The following is a 25,235-nucleotide window of genomic DNA, read 5'->3' on the forward strand; positions in this document are numbered from 1 at the left end:
ATCGGGGTGTGGATAGTGTTAATGTTAGTAAAGAAGGATGGATTCCATTGTCCAAACTTGATTACCATTGTGAGATATTGTCCGTTTTTCCAAGTCCAAGCCCAACCCATTACAGGGTTTATAGAGCTCACGACTTTAAAACGCGTCTTACTAAATCAAGGAAACTCATAGGATTAATAACATGTATATTAGATCTGCGGGACTTTAATCAACAAATCTCCTCCTCACTTGTATGTCGGGATCTAGCCCACTAAATAAAATCGGTAGTCACACATGTATAACCCACATTCAAGCTCAATAATTTTGTTTGGATACCACCAATAGCTCTCTTCTCAACATTTTAGACCATAGAACTAGTAACCTTTTAGGTCAAAAGGTGGCAGTCTTTTTCGTGCTGCATTCCCCATGTGATTATACATTTCATCTTGGATTAAATTTAGATTATATTCTCTACTTATAATAATTGTCCATTATCCCTACACATTATTTTGGGTTAGTGATGATTTGCATGAAAAAAGAGGAAAAATGCCGACTAATACCTATATATGTAGCATTTAGTAACAGTTGACTTGGCCTCCCAATTAATGGTTTAAATCTATTGAAGAATTTCAAAAGTGGAAATCCTCTAACATAAATGCACCTCCATTTTGACCAAGACGTGTGAGAACCGTCATGGCCAGGTCAATTTTCATATGGGAGAGTGGAAGACCAAGAAAATGAATTTTTTTTTTATAACCGACACCATATAACTTTACACTTTAAACATACGAAATGAGTCTAAACTTGCTCCGTCAAGCTCTGCGCACATAAATATTTCACATGATAATAGGATAAGTTGGGTCAAACCCCAACTCGTGACCACAAATGATATTGTTCTTAGTGAAAATCGAACTCAAGATGTTCCGAGTTCATATGGTTGGACCAAGAAAATGATGCTAATTAACGAATTCTAATTGTTGTTTTTTTCCATACAAGTAAGCTGAAATCCTTAGTCTCTTCCAAGTTCCATTACAGTTCATGCTGGGCCAAATGCTTGCCAAAATTGTGGGCCGACAAGTAATTCAGTAACTTGGATCTCCACTAGAAAGTTACTGGGATTTGGGAATAAGTCTGGACTTGGAGCCCAGAACGGCCCATTTAGCCTGCACGCCAACCTGAAAGGCCCAGTAGTTTCTATCTAGTGCCGTACGGGGAAAAAAATTTAAAAAGTAAAAAACTGAAAATAAAGTAACTATTGGAAAAACGGCATCGTTCGCTATAGTGACTGCGAACCCAAATTCTTAAGCGGGACGATTTCGCTCCTTCTCTGCCTCGAAGCCCTAATCTATATTTTTTCTTGAGCAGTCCTCTTCCTCTGCTGAATCCCCAACCGGTGTTTGCTTTCAACTTCGCGAGCAGTTTTCTGGATATCAAGGTATTGTAAACATTCTCATATCAGTTGCAAGTTCTGCTTTTTTCCTTTCTATTTGATTATTTTCTAGTTTATATATCTTGGCGAGACTTGTATTTACTCGAGCATTTTTCAGTTCTGTTTTTTATGCTGTTTATTAGAAGAAGGTTTTGGGTAAGTGTTTGATCACTTAGTTGTTAGTATCTATTGTAGATTTACGATCAGTTCTTACAGTTATTGTCACAATCGATATTCGAAACAAGGCTTGAATTACACTCTTTGGGTTTATATATCTATTGGAAGTGAAGAATGAAGATATAGAGTTAGCGGTTCTATGTAATTATGGAAAATGAAATTGCTGAAGGGATAAGAACAATTGTGCTTCTGTCACCGAGAGAATCACGATACTGTATCAGTAATCAAATTTGTTTTCTTTTCAATAGTTAATTCGAGTATTTTAGTTTTTTTTTTTCCCTTTCTCTATTCTTTCTTGACTTGTGTTTATCTTAGCTGGAGAAACTGACTGGAGTATGGTAAATTAGGTTTTATTTAATTCTAGGTTTGGTTTAATTTTCATATTTCAAAATCAATTTTTGGGTGAAATGTGGTAAAGCGGAGCTGATCGAACCGATAACATCCATTATTATCATGTGTTTTGTCTATGTGAAAGGATATTTTGGTCAATTGAAAAATTCCATCTTCTTGGATGTAATTGGTTGTCTCATATAGACCCTTTGCAGTCGCTCACCTTGGAAGCTCTATACAATCACTGGTTCTCATGGCTAACAATCCATCACAGCTCCTCCCATCAGGTCCAGTACTCATTGCTTTGCATTCCCCTACATATACTGACAAAATGGAAAATTAGAATATGTTTGTTTCCTTTTTGGATGCAGAGCTGATAGATCGCTGCATAGGATCCAAAATATGGGTCATAATGAAAGGAGACAAGGAACTTGTTGGCACTCTCAGGGGCTTTGACGTCTATGTTAACATGGTTCTCGAAGATGTCACTGAATAGTATGTAGCTTCCCATTCTGCCTTTCTTGTTGCCAAACAGACAATCACACACGAGGGTTTTATTTGTTTGTTTTTATCCCTTGATTTCACCAGGAATGTAACTCCAATAACTTGGATATGTGGTCATAAATCCATTTGTTTGACTGATTGTCGCATATAAGTATGAGTTATATGCTTTTTGAAGATTTTCGAGTGCCTGTAATTGGGACAAATAAACATTGAAAGCTCCTGGTGTACTTTTCTGACGACATCACAGTTATGTTCTTTGGTAATAATTTCAACTGTATTGCAGCATATAGTTAAGAGGCTTGTGTACTTGAAAAAATGGGTTTTATAAATCTTGCATGATGCAAAATAGTGCCATATATCTGAATTCGCCTAATTACTGGACTTTATATTTGATCAGTAAGTTCAATGGTCTGTCTACATCAGGCATGGTCGCCTAGTGGACTCAGTCTGATTCAGAGGTAGCAGATGCCATTATGGTTGTACATGCTGGGAGTGGTGTGTGGAACTAGACTTTGATTAATGTAGCGAGTTGGCATATATGTATTGTGATTTTTGCTGTGGGAATGTATGTAGTTGAGAGGTTGAGGCTATTGGAGTAGATGGAATTTGACCTCTGTAAGCTCTGGGGTCTCTACTCATCTCTCAAATGCATCCCCAATATCATCTGATCTTCATTGTATTGCATGATATTGGTGTTCGATGTTGCCAGGCCTCTGTATAGTGTATCATATTCATATGCCCGTAGAACTTTTGTATTTCTGGGGCCTTCATGCCCAAAAAAGGATAGCATTTTGAAAGCTCTTCTGTGATTGTGATGACATTTTGTAAAAACGAGATTATGACTCTAAAATCCAGACTTTTAAAATTAAAGAATTAGTCTGGAGTTCTTGTGTTCTGAGGAGCCAAACCTAATTTTTCAGCTAGAGATTCATGAGGTTATGGCTTTAGAAACCTATATGTGCAGAAGCGTGTGATTTTTTCTGTCAATTTTTGAAAGTTTTTGCACTTATTTGGATCTAATTTCTTATTCTATGTTAATGTTACAGTGAAATCACAGCAGAAGGACGAAGAATAACCAAACTTGATCAGATCTTGCTGAACGGGAACAATATTGCCATTGTAAGTAAATTGTGACTGATTTAGGCTGAGCTTATCAAGGTTTTTATATTTCAATATCATAACTAAAAAGCAATTTACTTAAGATTCACATAACTTCTGCGATTTTTTTGAATCTTTGGTACCAAAATGTAGTTAAAATTCCATGACTGTTCTATAATTTTACCCATGAAAGGTGATAGCATGCCATTCTCATCGTACCATTTTTAAAAAACTTGGCAGAGGCTCGATGTCTTAGGCTCCCATAGTTATTCATATTTATCTAGATTGTGAACCATAAGTTAGTGATTAGCATGAACTGTAAAGGTCGTCCATAATAGAATAATTAAAGTGTCTTTAGAATTTGATTTATTATACTAAAATTTAGTTCAAATGCAGCTTGTCCCTGGCGGTTCCCCTGATCCAGAGTGACAACTCGAGGACCTTCGCTTGCATTCTGATTCTTGTTTTGATGCAATTGGATATGTTATGGGACCATCAATAGCAATCGGATTTGTGTTTTATTGTAAAGTGTTTTCTAAGTATTGGATTTATTATGGTAGAAACTGATTTTAATGAATTGTGGTTCCCCTGATCCTTCCTGAGTGATAACTTGGATGATCTTCACTTGCATTTTCACATGCCTGTTTCAGTGTGATGGATGCTTCAATATGTTCTCTCTGTGACCATCACTAGCATTCGGACCTCTTGCTCATTTGGGGGAAATGATACCACTAGCAGATAGATGTACTGAAACCACGAATACACAACCCTACTTGTTACTTCGTTTCCTTAAAACAGATCAAGATGAAGTGGTATGAATGCATGTGATTCAGTCTATTGCACATGTTGGTTGGTTTCGTTGATGACTTCTATCTGTGCGTTGGGTGGGAAAAAAAGGGTTTTGGGCTGGTTTCAAGTTGCACAATAGCACATGATTATGAAATATTTACATATTCGGATCATAACTTGGATTAGATTTGGATGTACTTAATTGACTAAACATGGATTGGTTTAAATTTGCATAAGTAAATCGGATAATAACCTAATTCGGGTTAGGATTTGGATAAGTGAATCGGATAAATTTATATGTTTGGATCCTGAATTGATTTTAAATCGGATAAAATTAGTGTTTGGATTCGGATTTTGGACATATAATTTATGTCTAAACTTGGTTTAATCTGAATTGGATAAATTCGATCGTCTAGACTGGACGGACAGAGTTTTGTCACTAAAAACAACAATACTAGAAACTACAGGTACCTTCTGATCATTACCGGATAAAAAAATCAAACAATTGACCAGATGGAGTACGAAACTACGAAAGTCATTAGTCTGGGTCCCACAGAATTCTCCACAATCTTACAGCCGTCCGATCTCGCAGATCTGAATCGAAAGTGATGCCGTTTAAATTTCAAAAACCCTAGCAATCGACCGTTGGAGAGAGAGGTACCCACCCCTCATTTTGAGCGTGAACTTCATTCAATAAACAAAGGAGGTTGTTTGCTTACTCACGAACAGACTAGAGATCTTTTACTCTATGGATAGCTGAAATTTTACAGACCCAAATCCCAGTTTAATATTGGAATCGGAAAAGCAGCTGTGAAGGCAATGCTTGTGAGGGGCCATGGATGGCAACGTCCTCTCCACTCTTTACAGGTACATCATATCTATATATGCCTCTTTATAACCCGACATCGATTGAATCATTTTTGAACTTGATTAGCGATGCTTGTTATTGGATCGCAGATTGTGGGGATGGCAGTATACTGTTTTCTGGTGGTAGTATTTTATACATTTCTTGGGCTTTTCTTGGGGAATCGAGCTGCTGAAATCACTGTCACCACTATCTATTCCTTTGTGGTAATGTATAGACGTGATTGGAAATATGAAAATTTACTGTCTTTGGATGTCAGTGAAATTGATATATTTCATGTTTCATCACTTTCAGGCAATTTCAGTTATGTTACTATTTATCAGATGCACTGCCATCGACCCGACGGATAAGACCAGATTTAGAAAGAGGAGAAGAGGGAAATCTAGTGGGTTTGTGAAGTTGAATTATGGGCTCATATTTAGTCAGATAATTATGAGGTTCTTCAGGAGGGTGGAGAGGAAAATTCTGAGGACTTTCATAAGGAGGACGTATCTGGATCAATGGAAGACTGGGCCTCAAATGGAGCCCTTGCTGCCATTCCCTCTTGTTTTGAAAGATGATGCGATTTCACCTGACACCAAAGACGATGACATCTCCTTTTGCTCGCTATGCGATTTTGAGGTTGTTGCCAATTTTCAATTTCTGGGAAGTTATCCTTATAGAGTACAATTTTCCATCTTATTTGATTGATAAAGCCATGAAGAATCAAATTGTTAATGTGCTGTGCTAGAAGGAGAACAGAAGAAATTTTAAGCTTTATCATAGCAATTATGATGGCTTCCCTTTAGTTGGTGACATATTAGGTAATTAAGTTATAACATGATAAAGCTTCTTATGTTTTGTGCTCAGGTGAAGAAACACAGTAAACATTGTAGGACTTGCAACCGTTGTGTTGAAGGGTTTGATCACCACTGCAGGGTAAGGATTATGCATTTCCTTTAGCCTTTATCTGTTCATACCTTCATATGGATTATGAATATAATTGCTACAATGTTGACTCAAAGTTGTTTGATCTGTTCCAGTGGTTAAATAATTGTGTTGGCAAAAGGAATTACACTACATTCATTCTTCTAATGATATTCGTGCTGTTATTGGTTAGTTGTTCTGGGCCTCACTTAATAATATTATTGCAAGGACAACTTTGACATCCATTTTTCAATCATCTGTTTACCTTGTCTATGAAATCGGCTCTGCTGCAGCTAATCATAGAAGGAGGAACTGCCATTGCCATTTTTGTCAGGTGCTTTGCGGATAAGAAAGGACTAGAGGAGGAGCTGAAGAGGAGGCTCTATATAGACTTTCCTAGAGCAGTTCTTGCTACTATATCGGTAATAATCTGTTCTCTCAACATTGTCAAAGTACCACTGCAGTTCAATTGGGTGCTGGTTCACTTGATTATTGATTTTAACTTCTTGATATATTACAGGTTTTGCTGTTTCTGTTGACAGCTTACTGTTCAGCAGCAATGGGACAGCTTTTCTTCTTTCATGTCGTTCTCATAAGGAAGGTAGGGATGATATTTGCATTCAAAAATAACTTATAGGCTGTAGCTCCTTTGTGTTTAGTAAATTACAGATGAATAGATCCTAGGCTAATGCGTTCGCAGTATTATATGTTTGGTCACGTACTCACGTCTCCTTCTGCTTCTGCTCCTTACCGCATTCATCCTTCTAATAATTGATTATTATAACCTTAGAGCTCATACCTTAATGAGATAGTCATAGTGCCATTTCTGTTCATTTCAATGAAGGCGCCCTTGGGAACCAGGCTGAAGCATAAAGCATAATGGTTAAACTGTGCAATTTTTCATGCCTGCTGAGTGAAGTACTCAAACCCTCTTGTGAAGGGGAAACTTAAAACTATGTTTAGACTAATAATCCCCTTTGGTTCCTTAAGTTTGACCATCTATAACACAGGCATCTGGTTTTTTCTTGCATAACCAAATGACTTAATTATTCTCTTGTTGCGTTAGTTAGCACCCCTAAGAGATTGTGTCCTTTATGTCGTCCGAGTCTAGGTGAATTTTCAGGCATGATAACGGTTCTTTGCTTGTCAATGGCGTTCTCAACGGTTTTTTTGACATTGTGATTGCTCATCATCATCATGCTTTAGGTTTCAACTATACTATTTACTCCTAAAGAGATGGTGCAATCTACATCTTTTCAGCACCTAACTAGTCTTGAGCACATTACTGTGATTGCAGGGAATGAGAACATATGATTACATCATGGCAATGAAAGAGGAGAACCAACCGATGGACCTATTCAATGATTCGGACTCCTCTTCAGACGAAAGCATGGACTTTGACTCACCTGAGAAGCCAACATTTGTATCCCGGTTTATATGCAGAGGTCAGAAACTAAATCAGGTACATATTTTGAAATCCTCCCTTGATATTGCACCATCAGAAAAACACATTATCATGGACACTTCATTAAATTTCAGAGCCCAACAAGGTTATCAATAAGGATTGATGGAGATCCTGAGTCCTCCACCAGAACCAAGAAAGACGGCTTCCAGGTGAGCATTGACCCGTGGAGACTGATAAAGATGAGCAGAGATAAAGCAATATTAGCAGCAGAGAAGGCCAGAGAAAGGCTTAAGAAACAGAAGTCAGAGAATGATCCATTGAAGCCACTACCATTGGAGACAAAGCGAGGGCCGCTGATGAACCCAGAGAACAAGATGGGAAATACAGTGTCAGGTTCAGCACCACATATAGCCATAGGTAGGATGCCAGGGTCACCAGGAAGGTTCTCAAGTCCAAGAAGACGATTTTCTGGCTCCCCGACAATGTTCTCCGGCATTATGCCATCTCCAAAGCAAAAGTACAGAAGCAGTTTCGACTTGAAGTTAACAGATGTGTCGAAGGAGCTCGAAACCTACATTTCAAGGCAAGTTTTATGTTCTGTTATAAAAAAAGATGGGAGTGAGGCATCTCCAAGATAGCAACTTTGTTATGGGATTTTAGTTCTCAGCCTTTGAGAAAGATACACACATGTTCATCTGTATAACCTTATTGAGATTCTTTCCAATTAAATTTATGAATACATCTTATAGACTTGTACTGCTTTTGCATATTACTAATGCATGTCCCCATTCAGATTTTCCATTTGTAAACAAGTTCCTTGCATCAACTTTGATAATTAAGATGTTTCTTCTGTTGGTTTGATGTCTGCATTCTGATGCTTGAGCAAAAACATGTTTTGTGTGCCACAAACCACAATTATGCAAACTGAAGCATAAAAGGAGTACCTGAGTGGTGCCAGGAAAAGGACTGCTCTGCTTTGAGGATAATTTTTTTTTTTTTACGTGGAACCACTCATCTACCCGCCGGACAAGTGGCAACCCCGTGATCCCACATCCCCCATGGACCAGTTGAGGCATGAGTCGAGGCCTAACGCGAGAAGATAACGCAGGTTGGCATTCGCACACGTTAGGCTGAGTAAGGACCCATCTCACAAATTGTAAGAATGGAAACACCCATGAGATTTGAATTCACGACCTCTCGCTTGCACTAAGAGTTATCGTGGTTGAGTTCACCATCTCAACCAACGACCGATCCGTTGTTTGCTTTCAGGATAATGACATAAGCATTGAGGTAACTGTTTCTCTTGTTTCCTCACAGTATGATAGCCCCCTAAACACTCTTAAAATGTAATGTCATCTGTTAGTAATATATCTTTCTTGCTTATGAAAGCCTATCTTTTCGGAAAAAAGAAAAAGGAAAATATTATTGCCTTTGCCTCATATGCAACAGACTGCAATTTTCTGGGAAATAATCTGGGCAGACTAGCCTGCAAAGTCACCAACATATTATACACATAATATACTCAAAACAATATTGCATCTCAATAAAATTTTTCTTTTTCCTCGGATTTGTTTTTCAATCACACAATCAATAATTTGTTTTCTGTATAAACTTCAATGTTCCAAGAAATACACATGTTCAATAATGATAGAGAAAACTTCAAAGCAATACACACATCCTATTTTCACTCAATTATTTGTTACTGCACACAGTTACAAGAAACAATCAATTCCCAATACCCATCTCACAAGTCACCCAGTATAGTAACTACAACCAAAACCCTTTCCAGTTGATCAGTAACTCCAGTCAAACCCTTTCCTGTCAAGACCGCATTTCCTCAGCAAGGCAACAGGCAGTTCTGTAGACAAATGCTACAATCAAACCTTCTCGAAAGTAAGTCAACCGCCACACAAATTGTTTTCATCAGTTCACCAAGAAAGCAACCAAGAACCTCTTTTCTGACTACTTGAAATCTGCAAATGATTATGCAGATGGTAACAGTCTTGGTAATGCTCAGGGTAGATACTCTTCTTGAGAGGATGGCAAGCTGCTGGGAAAACTAAGTCAGAATAACCTTGAATATAGGAGCAATTCCAAGGAAACTTTGAGGTGACATTGAGGGTAATGTTGGAAAGGCAGATATTGCGGAAGTTGTCCCGTTCTATGCCCTCTAAAAGGCCTGCAAATTTTATTCTCTCTCCAGTGACATCTTTGAACGTAATACGTTCTATTACAGGAAGAGCGTTTGGGTCATAAAACTCATTGGGGTGCTCTCCATACTGACCAGTAAACTTGATTGCAACATTTACATCAGTCAATGTGACATTTGATATGTAGATATTTCTCACATAGCCTCCCCTTCCAGGAGATGTCTTTATTCTTATAGCTGTGTTTGAATTGAAAAACTGCAGATTCTCAGCATGAACTTCTGATACACCCCCAGACATCTCACTGCCAATTGCAATCCCAGCGCTGGTTCGAGTTTGTCCAACAAGCCGGCGGATGATAATGTTTGTACTAGGGCGAGCGTACGAAATTCCATACTCATCCCACCCACTTTTGATAGCAATAAGATCATCACCGGTACTGATATAACAGTCTTCAATGCAAACATCACTTGAAGAGTCTGAATGTATTAAGATACACAAGTGAGAACACAACTGGTGTTCAAAAGAAGCAACGAAAAAAAAAAAATACCATAAGAAGCGGACACAAGTTTTTCAGCAATCAAAGGACATCATATATTTAGGGATAAATATTAGCAACAGTTGGGAAATATCTTCACCCAAAGAGTAAGAAGTAATTACCTTAATTTTATCTGCATCTGAAAATTCAAACTTCTTTTCATTCTTATATAGGCAGAACACAGTTGTTTCTAATGCAGTTAAGTTCATTCTGTACAGAAGCTAAAAGAGCAATAGAAATAATGTTTGAACAATTTGCCAAAATAGAAAATAGTTTTGAACTGCAACCACTGCACTTGCTAAGGTTTGTTAAACTTGTACAAAAGCAGTATCTTACTATCTCGATGCTTGGTAACATTAATACCAGTAAAGGAGGGTGGTTGAGACAGCTCACCTGGATCAATCCCATCTGTATTTGGTGAATCAAGAGGCGCAAGGATTGTAACGTTCTGGACAGTTACATGGCTGTTCACCCAGAAAAACAGTCTCAACTCTCTCCCTAATTCATAAAAGCCTCATTTTTGCAAAGTTTTATATGGTAATGAAGAGACAGAAAGGCCAATGGGTATTAATCCCTTTAAGAAGACAAACCTGCAGTATACAGGATGGATTGTCCAAAATGGTGAGTTCAGAAAGCTAAGGTTAGAGATTAAAATCCCTGTTGAGTTCATCAACTCAATCAGATGCGGCCTGGTGTAGTCCAGCGTCTTATTATGGAACCAGTCCCACCAGATGCTGCCCTGACCATCAATAGTTCCATTATCACCTGAAACCAAGAAAACAGCTTCATCATTATAGAAGTATAGTAGTTATACTCTGTCGTAGTAACTCTTAATCAACTTCCCAACCTGTTATAACAACATCTGTCAGATTGCATCCATAAATAAGGCTACGATGCCTTCCACCTGGCAACTCCCGACCTCGTCCATATGATGGTAGAGGATCAACAACTGGCCAATCATCTGACCTCTGCAAAATTGAAGCATATCGTATATGCTTTGGTTAGCTGATTCAAAATATTTATGGCCCCAAGGTCACAACTAAGTCAATGCCCAATTGGACTTCAGATCATCTAATTTTGTGATTGAAAAAGGATACCAAATGGACTACCAGTTAGCAACAATGATCACAGCAAAACTGTTACTTGTGCATCATAGAAATAGGAACGTAGTGGAAAGTAAAATCCTGGTATGAACACCATATACCCATGCATCATAGAAAATGTATCACTACATTAACTGAAAATACGTCAACCAAAACAGAGGGCAAACTGCAGATAACATGAAATTATTTCCACATCTGTAGTATACATACAAAAACACAAACTATAAGAGAAAAGCAGGCTTACTGTTGATCCAAGAATCACTGCATCCTTATCCAACCAGAGAGTAAGATGGCTGATGAGAGCAAAGCTTCCTGTCAACCACCGACCAGTAGGAACAAAAAGCTTGGCCCCGCCCTTATCAGTGAATGAATTGAGATAGAAGATAGCATTCTGGAATGCTTTTGTATTGAGAGTGATCCCATCTCCAACTGCTCCAAATTCAGTAATAGAGACGCTATGAGGCCGAAGCTTCCCAGAATTGGTACTTTCGCAATACAAGCTGCTTCTGACAGCCCATGCAGCATGAGTGAACAATGCCAGTACCAGAAGAACATCCAGAAGCTGAAAGGAAATATTTGAAATTCATAAGTAAACCCTTTTGATTTAAAGAGCTATGATAGTATGCAGTATTGACTGATCATGAACTTATAAAATCTGGGAAATTTTTATTTTTTTACCGCATGAAACATGTGTACATTTATAATTTGGACAGACAGGGAACCCCAAAGTGCCAATATTAAAATATTAATAGAAATATCAAGAATGTAACTTTATGGACCAATTCATAGGAAATACATGATACTCTCAGATTTCATGCTGTATTGCTTGCCATAGCTTTTGTTGAAACTAATCAAAGAAAAAAGACCAGAAAATAAAAAGTGAACAGTATATCCCCAAGACAGGGAAAAAGTAATACATTTACAAAATATCCAATTTCTCCAAGAAAGTAGAAGTAAACTTTGCCAATCAGAACACAGGCCTACAAATGCATTCCTACTCGAGTATAAAAAATTATCACATTAACTGATTCAGGAAGTCTCATGATTCTAAATTAACAGCTTATGTTCTTCAGATCTTAGTCTTACTCAGTGAGAATGTGAAATAAAATACAAAATCAGAAGAAGCTAACAAGTAGACGCAATAGAAATCAAGAAAACTCACAGTAAAAGACCTCTTCATGTGACTGAAATCTGCGGTTCACCCTTCAAGGCTGAAAGCAGCACAGACTTGGCAAATAAACAAAACCCACCTCACTAAAAGCTTGAAAATCACAAGAGTGGAAACCTTGGCGTTAACGGGACCAAGATCTCAAGCCAAGGACTGTGCAAGAGTGGGATTAGATGGGTCATTGAGAGAAACACCAACATCCGAAGAAAATCATTGATGATGACTGTCTCTGCCCGCAAAAAATTAAGCAGTAGGTCCCCCCTTGTGTCTTCCCCAGCTCCATTACTAATTTACTACCCTCTCTCTCCCGCTCTGTCCCCTCTAGTGGGTGCTGTTCGAGTTCATTGTCATAGTAGAAGATAGTCCAAGGCTGCTGCAGAAAAGGGTCTTCGATGAAATCGAAGCTATAAACAGAAGATACTTCCAAAGACCGATCCTTGTATGCGAGCAATGGCTGTGTCTGTGAACCGATTCGCAGTGGAAGGAAAACAAACTGATTTTTTTTTCTTTCTTATTTTTAGAATTTGTGTTTTTTTTGTAACGGAAATATTGGTGAGTCAGTGAACGCAAATCCCGATTTAAGACGCGGATATTTTATTAAATTACCAAAATAGCCTGTGGAGATGATAAAAAGGAAGGGTTTGAATTGAGGGTCCATCTTCTTCTTTCTTCTTCACTTCTGGTCTTTTGTGTGTCCGCAGGTTTTGATCTCAAATGAGGAAACCCCCATAATTTCAGTGTCTCCTGGCTTGGCCATTACACTTTTAGCTGGTTTTTGTGACCAAAGATTGTATGAAGAATTAACATCATGAGAGTAAGAGACTGTATTATGACCAATACAATAATTAATAAACAGCAATCTTACAGATCATAATGTTTTTGTCTCAGCTATCATGAATATTGAAATGGAACCACACGATTTCATATGAATCGTGTGAGACTTGTAGGACCCATGATTTCCCAGGGATTATGTGATGTGCGTCAATCTTAGCATTTGTGATAGCTATAACAAAAAAGGGATCTGAGGGCTCCGTAATTCGTTTACAATTGTAGAGTATACAATTTGAATTCAATGGTTTGGGGACGGGTGTCACATCATACTATATTTTTGTTTTTTCATTTTTAAAATTTGTCTAATTTTTTCTCTACCATTGGATTTGAATTGTAGACTCTAAGGAATTACGGAACCCCTAAATCAACTAAAAAACACTGAGATTGCATTGTCTCCTGGCTTGGCCATTACACTTTTCGCTGCTTTTATGACCAAAGATTGTATGAAGAAGGAATATCATGAGACTGGCTGTATTATGACCAATACAATAATAAACAACATTTTTAAGGATTCCAGTATTTTCGTCACAACTAACCTAAATACTAAGATGTACGAATACGATTTCATATGGATCATGTGAGACTTGTAAAACTCATGATTTCATATGGATCACGTGATATGAGTCAATCTCAGCATTTGAGATAACTAGTAAAAAAACTGAAGCAAAAAAGAAGAAGATAATTAGTAAAATAAACATTGAAATTCTTAACATTTCTCAATAATAATAATAATAATAATAAAAAGTAGAAATTGGTTTCGATTCAGGTGTGTACACTTTTTAAAAAATAAGGCCCATAACAGCAAAGGGAGAGGAAGGAATGAGATCCACACATGGTTCTTTTTCTATGCCCTAACTAACCTTGTACTATATTTAATGTAAAAAAACAAAAAGCATGAATAAACCTACTATTCAATTCAAGTAAACCTGTGCTTTTTTTTTTTTTTCTTCTTTCGGAAATAATAATGAACAGCAAATTAAAGCTGAGGGATCCAAAGTAAACAGAGAGACAGACGACATGTAGAATACTAGAATTAGAATGAAAGAAAATGCCGAGAAAAGGGAGACAAACAAACAAGACTCATAGTAAAAGTAAGATATAATTTTAAAAAAGTCTTCACGCATCCAATTGCTATAGGCAGGGATGGTAACACTTTGTTCGATCTGGTGATCGAATTTATTCGATGCGGATTAAATCAAGTTTGGACAAAGTTATGTGTTTGAAATTCGGATCCAAACACAAAATTTTTTGTTCGGTTTAAAGTCAGGTCTGAGTCCAAATATATAAATCTTAACCGATTTACTTGTCTAGACCCTATTCAGATTAGGTTATTGTCCGATTTACTCCTCTGGATTTAGACAAATCAGGACTTCGTTAATTAAGTACGTCCAAAATCTAATTCGGATTAGGGTCTGAACATGTAAATATTTCGTAAACATGTGTTGTTGTCAGACTCGAAACCGATCTGAAACTTATTTTTTGAAAACCTAGCTACAGGATAGTTAAATGCCCAAGAGAAAAAAAAAAATATATATATATATATATATGAAAATTCTCAAGTGAGGGATCCCTCACTTTATTTAAAATGAGGGATCCATCTAACACCATTCATTTGGTGTAAGTATGGTCCCCACACGTAATAGGGCCCGCGCATAAATGGTGTTAGATGGATCCCGCACGTTAAATAAAGTGCGGGATCCCTCACATGAGAAGTCCTCTATATATATATATGATGAAGTTTTTTTACCTTACATGCTCTCCCTGGTCCAAGTCAACTTTAATTTCCTCGTACCTCCGACAACATTAAAATTTTGATTAGTTAGGTTGGTCAGTCACTCATCAATCATGTTTTTCAAAAAGTATAATTTAGTATAATATATATATATATATATATGCAATTTAGACTGCTTTCCAACATCGAAACATGCTATTACTGGGGTCCATCTCATTGATTTTTCTTTAATAAATAAAAGTGAAGATTGAGTAAGATTATTCAAGCTTTTGTTTCTATGATTCATTTGGGGCCAAATCTCTACTACGATGTGTTAGTGTGTTAGGACAACAATGGACTCTCTAGAGTCCAGCCCAAATTTGATTATTATTGTAAAATAGATAATGTTCGTTTTTCCAATTACAAGCCTAATTCATCAGACGAGACTTTACAGGACTCATGGTTTTAAAACATGTCTTATTTAGTCAAGGAATCTATGAGTTTATAACCTATTTATTATATATTTATTTTAACGATGTGAGACTTTTCTTAAACACTATGCCATGGGGGCAAATCATACGAGAAACGTTGTGAGCACTTACTTTTTACTGTATGATTTTGTACATTGAAGCATTTTGTTGAACAAATAATTTGCAACAGCAACGTAAAATTTGCAGAAGTGCTTCGTTCAGGAGAACTTATCTCTAGCCTAACAGTTGGCAGTAGGGATGTTCACATCAGTTTCGGGTTTTTTTTTTTTTTTTTTTTTTTCCCATAAATTTAACCGACCAAGCTATCGGTTTTTAATAGAGGAATGTGTATTTTTTTTTAAAAAAAAAACAGATCAATTGGTTCACCGCCAGCCACGACCATTTCTAACTAATTTGGCCAATTTCAGATTTCTCATTCTGCCTTGTTCATCTTATCCTTCTTATTTACAACCACGGTGGTTAGAACTGCAGATAAGCTGCAATGCATGGGTTGATGCAGGTTACAATTTCTGAGCAAGTAGACAAATACCTATTGTCCAACTGCAAATTCCCATCAGACAAAAAGTAGTTAAATACTTAAAAACACCATAATCACAATTGAATTTCCCCATCAATCATGATAGCATATACCAAATGCTCCTTTTAGCCTGCAACTGCATGGCATAATTCCTCACCCTAGACCCTAGTGATTTAGTTATGGCAGAAATTTGCAAGAGAAGACTTAAAATCATGGATGTAAATATGCCAAAGAGAGATTTATTAATCTAGAAAGAAACATAATCGATGGCACAACTCAGTGTTTGAATCAAAGACAAATATAAATGTTTCTTTGTAAAAATTGAAAAAAGAGAGAGGAAAATATACTGCAGAGCATTGGCAGCCAAAAAAGAAGAGAGGAGCAAAAGAAACCTTTTTCGAGATAGGGCTCTCGGTTCCCACTAAAATTCGAAAAAAAAGGTGCTTAGCTTGGTTCTGGAGGTAACACTCTCAAATTTCGCATCCATTCACAGGAGCTAGGATCGTCAAAATGAATAAAGCTGCTTTTCAGTTTTGTCCGCTGTTCTGCTGTCAAAGATCGAAGCTGTGGGAATCTTGCTTCCTGCAATCAAGTTTCGATACAATCTCTCATCATCTAAGCTCATTTAAATGCTGAAATTCTTGATCACATGCCAGTGTTTACGATGCTCCAAAATAAGCACTAAATTTTCAGTCATAAAAAAATCCAATAATGTAATCAACAAAAAGGTTCTTTCGCTCTATCCCCTCTCACCTGCTCATAAGGAGGATCTCCGTGGGCTGGTATCAACCGAGAAACAAAATAACGAGCCTGAGAGCTCCCCTCCTGTTATGAATGAAGAACATTCAAGTTACTAAATTTGCAGCATAAGTGGAGCAATTCAGTATGAATGTGGATGCATACAAAAAGGGGAAAGAAATAAAAAAAGAAAAGAAAGGAATGGCAGAGCCATGAAGTTTTCGGAATACCTTGAATGCAAGGATGCGGGGAGCTGGAAACCGCAATTCAGTGATCTCTTCAGCTAACGTTCTGCAAGCCGCTAAAGCTGCTGCACTTTTCCCATCATCAGCAGCAAGTTCGGCACCCTAAAACAGATGAAGCCAAAGACCCAAAAAATCAAAATGACATATTAATGCATTAAATTTCTACCATCTTAATATAATACATAAGTTTGACCCATCAATTTATGCCGGGCTGGTTTTTGTAATTTAAAATTAATGATGTTTTTGCGACTGCATGCATGAGCATACTTGAGTTACAGAAAGTTACAGTTAAAGTCTGTTTACAATAGGACATCATTTATCACTAAACAACAGGACATACAACTCTCAGACGCTCTCCACCTTGCTAGATTCTATTGAAGTCATCTTCGTCGTTCAAAGATATTGAAACTAGGCACCAACACAAAGACAGAAACAGAGATGCATTATACATGCAACCATGTACCCAGACAGTAATTGATTGCATACATGCATGTCACATGCTATTGATGCAAGGATGAATACTTTACACAAGCAACAAAAGGTTAAAACATGTTAACAGATATAAATCAGTATAAACAGCATTAGAAACCAAGAAAAAGATTCCACACTAAAGTGGCTGGGAAATAAGAGACATACCAACCAAATGAAGACATCTGTACCATGGTCAAGTACAACAGCTGTATCAGACTGCATGGCAAGGTCATAAGCTGGCAGTTCCTCAAACGTACCCTCTTCCCGGTGCATCAAACAACGAGGTGCTACCATTCGAAGAGAGAGATCAAAAGAAGCATTCAAAAATAAATTCCGCAAAACTGATCTCTCATCTTCATGGCCAACAATGCTTCCCAAGAGCGGACCTCTTCTGAGATGGAATAGAAGCTCAGGCAACAAAGAGAGTTCTCTGGGGAATCGATGAAGTTTTGATTTTGGCACCTGAGACCCGAATTTCAGAGCGATATCTTTAATCCGTTCATCAATCGTTGCCCGCATATCAATTGCATCAGAGTGGCCTTTCGCACGCAACAGGGTCCTCTTGGCAATAAGGACGGCTGCCACTTCATCTTGTACACTTTCAAGATATGCCGAAACACTATCAACAGTTGGCAGTCTGGCAGTAATCACCCTCGAAATATCAGCTTGATAGACATTTAAAAACTGAATGGCGAACTGGAAAAAAACAAAATCACTCTTGATGTCTCGTTTGGTCTCCATGGAGAGAGCAAAGCTCTGTGTTTCTTCAACACTTAGCATTTGTATGGAGAGAGCATTGTCAATTTTAAATGTTTCGTGAGAGTCTACATGTGCCTCTTCACCTGGACCAACAACCTGGGTAATGAAAATATCATCAGAACAGCGTATCTCCAAAAAACCATGGGAACCTGCTGCCCTGGCAGATGCCCTTTGCAAGTTCACTCCAAAGGCTTCTCCAAAGTCATCATGAAGAACCAAAACCCCTCCAGAAGCTTTTGCAAGAGGTTGCAAAATGGGAACTCTGACAGGGCAGGTCCCAGCACATAGAATGTCAACAACTGTATTGTGCTGATGAGCCTCTTGACCTAGATGCTCCATATATTTCATTGCTGTCTTTTCCATGTAAGGATAATTTGGGTGAGTAAAAGAATGTGGGACGGATCCAGGACCATAAGTATTAGGTCCACCAGCGCACACAATTATTCTGCTATTCCCTCCTGCTCGTTTAACCAGCCCACGAGACATTTCTGCTGATGGCCCTTGAACTATAGCCAGAGCAACCTCAACTGCCGCACCCAGGCATCGATCTCTGGATGCCTCTGGAATGTTCAACTTGTATGGCCTCAATGACGAAAATATTTTGTGTGCTACTTCTAATGATGCATGCATTGGGGACATGTATATTCCAGTTCCATATATCAATGCTTTCACCGACTCCTGAGTTGGAGATTTGTCAGCTGGCAGCACATCCGCGGATGCCATGGATTCCTCCGAAAAATCATAAACTGACACTGTTCGGCCATACAATATAATTCCAACTCTTGTTGTTGGGGTAAGTGAATCAACAAATGCATGCAAAGAGCTCTGTAAATGCTGGAGGTGTGGTTCATCTAAACACTCATCTACGACAAGGATAACAGGTGCAGACATTCGGTAATCAGAAACTGGAATAAAACCAGGTCTCTTGTTTGTGGTCAGAATGTAATCAACCACAGGTGATGACAGTTCTGGAAGACCTCGAAGTTCTTCTTTGCTTGGAGCAATGTATTCCCCTTCACTTCCATTCAGTTTCCGACAAATCACACACTGCCATTGGCCTGAGCCAAGCAGTATCTTGCAATAGAGATTTGCATAAGCTCCACAGTTTTTGCAACGATGTGGATCACGTTGTATTATTTTAGGACCTGGTGAAATCTCCCTCCCAGGAGAAACCAACGCCCCAAAACCCAAACTAGGTACATTTGCTACTTTCTTCTGTTTCAACACCTAGATGATTTAATCGGAAATCAGAAGTGAATTACAGAACATATGTGAAAAAAATAGCATTAATCCAAATACACACATCTGTAGCATATAAGAAACTTGTTTAAATAAATAAACTGACAATGATAGAATATTAAAAAAATCCGTAAATTAGAATGTTAAAGGTAATTCACAATGATCATACTTCAAAAGAAAGAGAAGCATGTAAATTAAACAAGAAGATCAATGCTTCTGTCTTAAACAACCATAGAAAATGAAGAGATACCTTATGAGCTGAGAACAAAACACATGGTGAATTCGTAACTGGCACCCAGTCTTCTGTAGCATTGGGAACCTGGTGTTGCAAGTCAGCTGACCCATTTGAGAAATGGAGAGGGGAGGATGTGGGCAATGTTGAGCCTGATGAGAAAGCAACTGGCTGAGGAGTTGCTGGAGAAGTTCGAAAAGGTACAGCAGCAGGCTGAACGGGAGAAGTAAAAACAGGGGGGCCGGGAGGAGTGCTCAAATGAGGAGCAGGGCTTCCAGTGCTGACCCCATTTGTTGGTGATTGAAAATTCAGGTTTCTAATAGAAGGTGAAGGTATCTGATCGTGTTGCAACTTAGGAGGGGGAAATCTAGGGGCTACAGGTGAAACTGAAGTTGGAGGAGGAGTAGGTGGAACTGGACTTTTCTCTGACTGAGGAGTCGGTCTGTCTGTTTGTGAAGGCGTTATAGAAACAGAGTATCCGAGCGAAGGTTGAGGTGGATTGGCCATTGAATTCTCAAATGTCTTTACTGAAAACCGATAAATTTCAAGAACTCTGAAACAAGTATCAGACTTCACTCCCAACTCCTGCACTCGAAATAATGGTAAAGAGAAGAAATTTCCTACTGCAGGAACAGTAGTCAATTATTGGGCAAATCGCGAATACACCTGCAGCACAATGTTCGTAAAAACATTGCAGCATCAATAAAGTCTTAGCTCTCCTTACAAAAAAACACTACGATACAATCTAAAACCCCCAGAAACAATCAAGCAACAAGAATAAATTTTGACTGAAACCCAGTTCGTGACATCGAAGTACAGCCAAGAACTTAATCAAGAACATCCAAAAGCACCAAATTTCACCTTCCCATATCAGTATCAGTCAAAGCCACCAGCCGAATTTTCATCGAAACCTGATCATTCAGCTCTCTACCTTCACAAAATTTCAGCCTGCAGCAAATCCCTCTTCCACACAGAAATCTAACGAAGGAAATAATCATCATCAATGAAAAATAATTTAAAAAAACAAAGATCTAGGGTTTACGTGTCCCGAAAGAATCTGAAATTCAACGTAATTGAGGAGAAAGTAGAAATAACTTACCCGTGAGGGACTGGCAGAGAATCGAGAAGCTAATTTTGACCCTCTTTGGATCGGGGTCTTCGCCTCTCTCTGCGTTGCGTTTTTGTAGGAGTCGGGCATAATTACAGGGGAAAACCATTGCTGGCGCTTCTTGTTTTTGGCGTTGCCAGCTCTGCGTGCACTGCTGGCAGACCTCGACGTTTGATTGGATAAGATGAAGTGGCCTTACCACGTGCATCCTACATGTCTCAAAATCCAGAACACCTAAGCAAATAAAATGACGTCGTTTTAAATAATAATCAGGTGACCTGTACTTCACCCTCCTGGCCTCTCATTTACAAACTTCACTACTGGGATGCTCTCAATCGGTCATGCCAAACCCTAATTCGGTCCTCTCTTACTCAGCCATGGAACATGACGATCCTCGAAATGGCGATTCGACTCACAATCTCGATCATGCTTCCAAGAAGCTCCGAATGACCCGCTATATATCGGAATCCGATATCCGGGAAGAGTTCTCTCACCACCAGCCTGGTATAGCTCGAATCAACAACGGGAGCTTTGGGAGCTGCCCTGGGTCCGTGCTATCTGCACAGCGGGAGTGGCAACTGCGGTTTCTACAGCAACCAGATGATTTCTACAGCAATACGCTCCGGGACGGGATTCTCCGTTCGCGGACTGTCATCAAAGACCTCATCAACGCCGACCACGTCGACGAGGTATCTCTTGTTGACAACGCCACGACAGCTGCCGCTATCGTGCTCCAACAGATTGGCCGTGGTTTCGCCGAGGGCAGATTTGCCAAAAACGACACCGTGGTAATGCTCCACTGCGCCTTCCAAGCTGTGAAGAAATCCATTCAAGCGTATGTCTCGCGTGCTGGCGGGTCAGTTGTGGAAGTTCAATTACCATTTCCGGTTGATTCCGATGAAGAAATCATTGCTGAGTTTAGGAAGGGGTTGCAGAGAGGCAAAGCTGATGGTAGAAAAATAAGGCTCGCGATAATCGATCATATCACGTCAATGCCGTGCGTTGTGATGCCAGTTCGTGAGCTGGTGAGGATTTGTAGAGAGGAGGATGTGGAGCGGGTCTTTGTGGATGCAGCCCATGCCATTGGCAGTGTTAAAGTTGACGTCAAAGACATTGGTGCTGATTTCTATGTAAGTAATTTCCACAAGTGGTGCTTTTGCCCCCCAGCAGTTGCTTTTTTATATTGCCGAGTGTCGGGTCCGCCAAATGATGTGCACCACCCTGTAGTTTCACATGAATATGGAAATGGCCTGCCCATTGAAAGTGCTTGGATTGGAACGAGGGATTATAGTTCGCAGCTTGTGGTGCCATCAGCTTTGGAGTTTGTGAGTAGGTTTGAAGGTGGATTAGAAGGGATAATGAAAAGGAACCATGAGGAAGTTGTCAAAATGGGAAAAATGTTGGCGGAGTCATGGGGAACCATTCTTGGATCACCACCTGAGATGTGTGCAGCCATGATTATGGTTGGTTTGCCCTCGAGGTTGTGTATCAAAAGCAATGAGGACGCCTCAAGGCTAAGGTCCCATCTGCGTGCAAGTTATGGAGTTGAGGTTCCTTTACATTATCAGACTCCAAAGGATGGTGAAAATGTAGCAAGGGATAAGGATGGGCTCATAACAGGGTATGCCCGGATTTCTCATCAGGTCTATAACAGTATTGAGGATTATTTCAAGTTTAGGGATGCAATTAATCAGTTGATCGAGGATAAGAGAATTTGCAAAATACTTTCTGTAGAATGAGGAGGTATGCTTTCTACACTTCAAGGGATTTTCTGGAAATATTCATATCAGGAATCAAATTAGTCAATATATAAAATAAATGTGATTTATATGTTTAATGCTAGTTCCAAGCATGATTTGCAGCTGTTCACATTTGTGTGGGAAAAGATAAATTATCTACATTGCAGCTTAAAAGCATTGGTGTGAGAATTTGATTAATATGTTGTGATATTCATAGAAGTACATAAAACTAATGAAAGAGCTAGATGCTGTCTTTGAGCGGTGCTTATTATATGATCTAAGAATATTTGAGGAGCAATGGTTGTGTTGAAAGGATTTGCTACGAATCAAAATTTTCTGATATGCGTTTTAGAATTTTGCTGATAGGCGTCACTCTTCTCTCTTCAATTTTTTAATTTAAAAAAAAGTTTTCTAAAATTCCTTTGACAATTACTCAGGTTACCTTGTAACTGCATGGTGAGGGATTTGAAAAGAGTTTCTTTCTTGGTTTGATTCATAATTGGTGGATGCTTGGGGATAACTGAGTTCTATGAGCTTTAGGTGATGATGAATGTATGGGATCATTCTAATAGCCCTTCTGGTAATTTGAATTGTTGCAGAAAGAAGTTGGTTTAAATAAGTTTGGTAGCAGTGGTGGCAGATTTGGTTTATTTGGTTGAGAAGAAAGTTTTGCAGAACATTGAATCCTATTCCTGGTGCATTATACCTAACTGTATTCATTGAAGTCTTTTTTTTTTTCCCCTTTCCTACAAGAAAAGTGGTACAATGATTAAAGTTCAAGTGTTCTTTTTACAATTTTGTCTAATTTTCCAATTGACATGATATTTGGTTCTTAGTGCTTCGTTGTTTGGATAGTGCTTAAATCGATGTTGTGGTTTTAGAGTTGGAACAAGAGATTTGGGAATTATATCGGAGTGGCATCCCACCTCCATTATGGTGTTATTAGAGGGAAAGAAATAGTAGGATTCAGAGTTAATCTCATAATACCTTGAGATGAAATGTTGTTCTCGTGGATGTCGTTTGCATACATCTGCCCACCAAACATTTTTTTTACATTTCACTAGTGTGTTTTCAGTTTTCACTTCCTTTTCCTTGATTGGTAAGTCCAATCAAACACCCAAGTTGAATCTAACCTTGTAGCTTCACCATTCATGTGAAGAGGAGATGTAGTGAGGCTTGTATATGCCACATCTGCAAGCGTGGCACCTTCTCTGCTGAGCTCTAATTTTTCCTGTATTTACATAATCATAAACACTTCCACTGGGCTCGGATGTGATCTATTGTGAAGCCACATCAGTTTTACAGATTTAGATTAGAGTTCACCCGCCATGCTTTTGTATGATTGTACCTGCCCCCATGCTTTTGCTTGTAATTAATAGTGATTAACTAGGTCGTTGTATTGTCTATTACTGCTTTCATTTATGCGGCCACACCACATGTCTACACAAAACTAGATCTCCTTAAGTTTGAATGGCATATCCAATTTGTTCAAACATACAGTGTCCATGTGTACTGTTACGTGTCAACATGAAGTTAGAATGCTAGATCTCCCTATTTTCTCGAATGGCAGTTCCCTTACGTCTAGACATCCTGCTGAAGTGTTTAAAAAAACCAAAATGATATATGTTCATAAATTTACATAATCTAAGTGGCAAGCCAGATAGACATGCCAGATAGATTATAAAAAAAAAAAAACAAACTTTATTAAAGAAGCCACATAGGCATGCCCTCATGTTTATGTAAGTTTATGGATGTTTATTTTATGGATGTGTAGTGTTTCTGTTAAAAAAAAGTCATGTTGTCTAATTATTTCATGTTTTTCCTTTGGCAGTAACGCTTAGACATCAGAGAAGCTTTTCATGGAATAGCATGCGTGCTTCGCCAGTTTTCTAATGGATGTGGCTGCACACAGTATGTGGATGAATTAGTATGCATGTTGCTTAGCTGATCAGAGATTGCAGTTAATGCAACTGAAGAGAACCACAGAATTGCTAGTAAGCTAGCTAGTTTTCACAGCCTTGTTGTAGCATAACCATAGTTGTGAGAATAAATTCATGAATGCCCGAACTCTCTTAGCATTCATCCTCCTTTTTATGAGCTTCATATTCTTCACTCAGCCTTGTTGCTGATCACTTCAATATGGGGTTTAATCTAAAGAAATGAGCCTGGTCTCTTGCTGCACTTCGCTTCACTGCACTGTCTGTTTCTAACTACTTAGTCCTTGGCTGGTTATGGTGTTCTCATTTGCTCGTTTGGTACATTATTTTTTCATAAGCATTTCTGCCAATGGGCATTCTTAGGAAAGTATTGATGATAAATTGTTCTTTGCTTTTACGTGCCCAGTCCTTGGTCCACGGAGCTGAATATCCAGTTCTTGGACAGCATCAATGATCAGTAACGTGGATGGACCGAATTAAAATTTCAGGATTTGTAGCTGAAATGCATGCTAGAGCCCATGGGTATCTGTGGCTCGTTCGGAAGTGCCGAGTCTTTAGTTGATCAAAGGAATTATTCTGTGTTTCAAATGCTGATGTTTGTCGTGAAATAACCAGTTTTGTAGCGGGTGCTGGGGCTCTGCAAGGAAAGGGGGGAAAAATGTTAAAAGCCAGACCATATTGAGTAAAACTTCAAAAGAGAATCTTATACAATCGGGAATTATCTGGATTAAAAATGCGGATATTTTTAAGGATGTAGATACTTGAAATGAGAAGTGATG

The 25,235-nt window shown here is 38.5% G+C and overlaps 5 protein-coding genes across 7 annotated transcripts; 3 read left to right on the top strand and 2 right to left on the bottom strand.

The window, feature by feature from the left end:
* The first annotated feature begins 1,257 nt into the window (after positions 1 to 1,257).
* On the top strand, positions 1,258 to 4,147 carry LOC119982260 (sm-like protein LSM5). Of its 2 annotated transcripts, none has more exons than XM_038825552.1 (5): positions 1,258 to 1,414; positions 2,131 to 2,202; positions 2,287 to 2,410; positions 3,466 to 3,538; positions 3,914 to 4,147. In XM_038825552.1, the coding sequence occupies exons 2-5, from the start codon at positions 2,169 to 2,171 to the stop codon at positions 3,944 to 3,946; spliced, it is 264 nt and encodes an 87-aa protein (XP_038681480.1). In that variant the 5' UTR covers positions 1,258 to 1,414; positions 2,131 to 2,168; the 3' UTR covers positions 3,947 to 4,147. The 2 variants fall into 2 exon arrangements, with proteins under 2 accessions (XP_038681480.1, XP_038681479.1); XM_038825551.1 differs by having other exon boundaries at positions 1,260 to 1,414; positions 2,120 to 2,202.
* An 879-nt stretch (positions 4,148 to 5,026) lies between these two features.
* On the top strand, positions 5,027 to 8,232 carry LOC119982885 (protein S-acyltransferase 18-like). The gene is made up of 9 exons (XM_038826476.1): positions 5,027 to 5,173; positions 5,264 to 5,377; positions 5,466 to 5,792; positions 6,021 to 6,089; positions 6,194 to 6,265; positions 6,371 to 6,499; positions 6,598 to 6,678; positions 7,375 to 7,539; positions 7,617 to 8,232. The coding sequence occupies exons 1-9, from the start codon at positions 5,126 to 5,128 to the stop codon at positions 8,118 to 8,120; spliced, it is 1,509 nt and encodes a 502-aa protein (XP_038682404.1). The 5' UTR covers positions 5,027 to 5,125; the 3' UTR covers positions 8,121 to 8,232.
* An 817-nt stretch (positions 8,233 to 9,049) lies between these two features.
* Positions 9,050 to 12,969, bottom strand: LOC119982924 (probable polygalacturonase). Its single transcript, XM_038826527.1, has 6 exons — positions 12,433 to 12,969; positions 11,515 to 11,832; positions 11,015 to 11,135; positions 10,758 to 10,932; positions 10,561 to 10,631; positions 9,050 to 10,108 (listed from the first exon to the last, which is right to left on the bottom strand). The coding sequence occupies exons 1-6, from the start codon at positions 12,448 to 12,450 to the stop codon at positions 9,411 to 9,413; spliced, it is 1,401 nt and encodes a 466-aa protein (XP_038682455.1). The 5' UTR covers positions 12,451 to 12,969; the 3' UTR covers positions 9,050 to 9,410.
* Positions 12,970 to 16,201: 3,232 nt separating this feature from the next.
* LOC119982923 (protein transport protein SEC23-like) lies at positions 16,202 to 20,928 on the bottom strand. Its single transcript, XM_038826526.1, has 7 exons — positions 20,772 to 20,928; positions 20,534 to 20,650; positions 19,691 to 20,338; positions 17,608 to 19,428; positions 16,957 to 17,073; positions 16,742 to 16,813; positions 16,202 to 16,570 (listed from the first exon to the last, which is right to left on the bottom strand). The coding sequence occupies exons 3-7, from the start codon at positions 20,177 to 20,179 to the stop codon at positions 16,433 to 16,435; spliced, it is 2,637 nt and encodes an 878-aa protein (XP_038682454.1). The 5' UTR covers positions 20,180 to 20,338; positions 20,534 to 20,650; positions 20,772 to 20,928; the 3' UTR covers positions 16,202 to 16,432.
* Positions 20,929 to 21,067: 139 nt separating this feature from the next.
* On the top strand, positions 21,068 to 24,710 carry LOC119982925 (L-cysteine desulfhydrase). Of its 2 annotated transcripts, XR_005464532.1 has the most exons (3): positions 21,068 to 22,523; positions 23,119 to 23,214; positions 24,351 to 24,710. XR_005464532.1 is itself a non-coding variant. In XM_038826528.1 (2 exons), exon 1 carries the CDS (start codon positions 21,122 to 21,124, stop codon positions 22,517 to 22,519), a length of 1,398 nt encoding a protein of 465 aa, XP_038682456.1. In that variant the 5' UTR covers positions 21,070 to 21,121; the 3' UTR covers positions 22,520 to 22,523; positions 24,351 to 24,710. The 2 variants fall into 2 exon arrangements, 1 of the variants encoding a protein (XP_038682456.1); XM_038826528.1 differs by lacking the exon at positions 23,119 to 23,214 and having other exon boundaries at positions 21,070 to 22,523.
* Positions 24,711 to 25,235: the final 525 nt, after the last annotated feature.

Source organism: Tripterygium wilfordii, chromosome 17, assembly GCF_013401445.1.
Source record: "Tripterygium wilfordii isolate XIE 37 chromosome 17, ASM1340144v1, whole genome shotgun sequence".
Lineage (NCBI taxonomy): Eukaryota > Viridiplantae > Streptophyta > Magnoliopsida > Celastrales > Celastraceae > Tripterygium > Tripterygium wilfordii.

Coding starts and splice junctions, on each gene's coding strand:
- LOC119982260 (XM_038825552.1), top strand. CDS start 2,169: ATGGCTAACAATCCATCACAGCTCCTCCCATCAG. Junction 2,203..2,286: donor ATCACAGCTCCTCCCATCAG/GTCCAGTACTCA, acceptor TTTTGGATGCAG/AGCTGATAGATCGCTGCATA. Junction 2,411..3,465: donor CTCGAAGATGTCACTGAATA/GTATGTAGCTTC, acceptor TTAATGTTACAG/TGAAATCACAGCAGAAGGAC.
- LOC119982885 (XM_038826476.1), top strand. CDS start 5,126: ATGCTTGTGAGGGGCCATGGATGGCAACGTCCTCTCCACTCTTTACAG. Junction 6,090..6,193: donor GGTTTGATCACCACTGCAGG/GTAAGGATTATG, acceptor GATCTGTTCCAG/TGGTTAAATAATTGTGTTGG. Junction 6,266..6,370: donor TGATATTCGTGCTGTTATTG/GTTAGTTGTTCT, acceptor GCTCTGCTGCAG/CTAATCATAGAAGGAGGAAC.
- LOC119982924 (XM_038826527.1), bottom strand. Junction 11,136..11,514: donor CAGTGATTCTTGGATCAACA/GTAAGCCTGCTT, acceptor TCAATTTTGCAG/AGGTCAGATGATTGGCCAGT. Junction 10,632..10,757: donor ATCCATCCTGTATACTGCAG/GTTTGTCTTCTT, acceptor CTGGGTGAACAG/CCATGTAACTGTCCAGAACG.
- LOC119982923 (XM_038826526.1), bottom strand. CDS start 20,179: ATGGCCAATCCACCTCAACCTTCGCTCGGATACTCTGTTTCTATAACG. Junction 19,429..19,690: donor TTTTGTTCTCAGCTCATAAG/GTATCTCTTCAT, acceptor TAAATCATCTAG/GTGTTGAAACAGAAGAAAGT. Junction 16,571..16,741: donor GAGATCCTCCTTATGAGCAG/GTGAGAGGGGAT, acceptor ACTTGATTGCAG/GAAGCAAGATTCCCACAGCT.
- LOC119982925 (XM_038826528.1), top strand. CDS start 21,122: ATGCCAAACCCTAATTCGGTCCTCTCTTACTCAGCCATGGAACATGAC.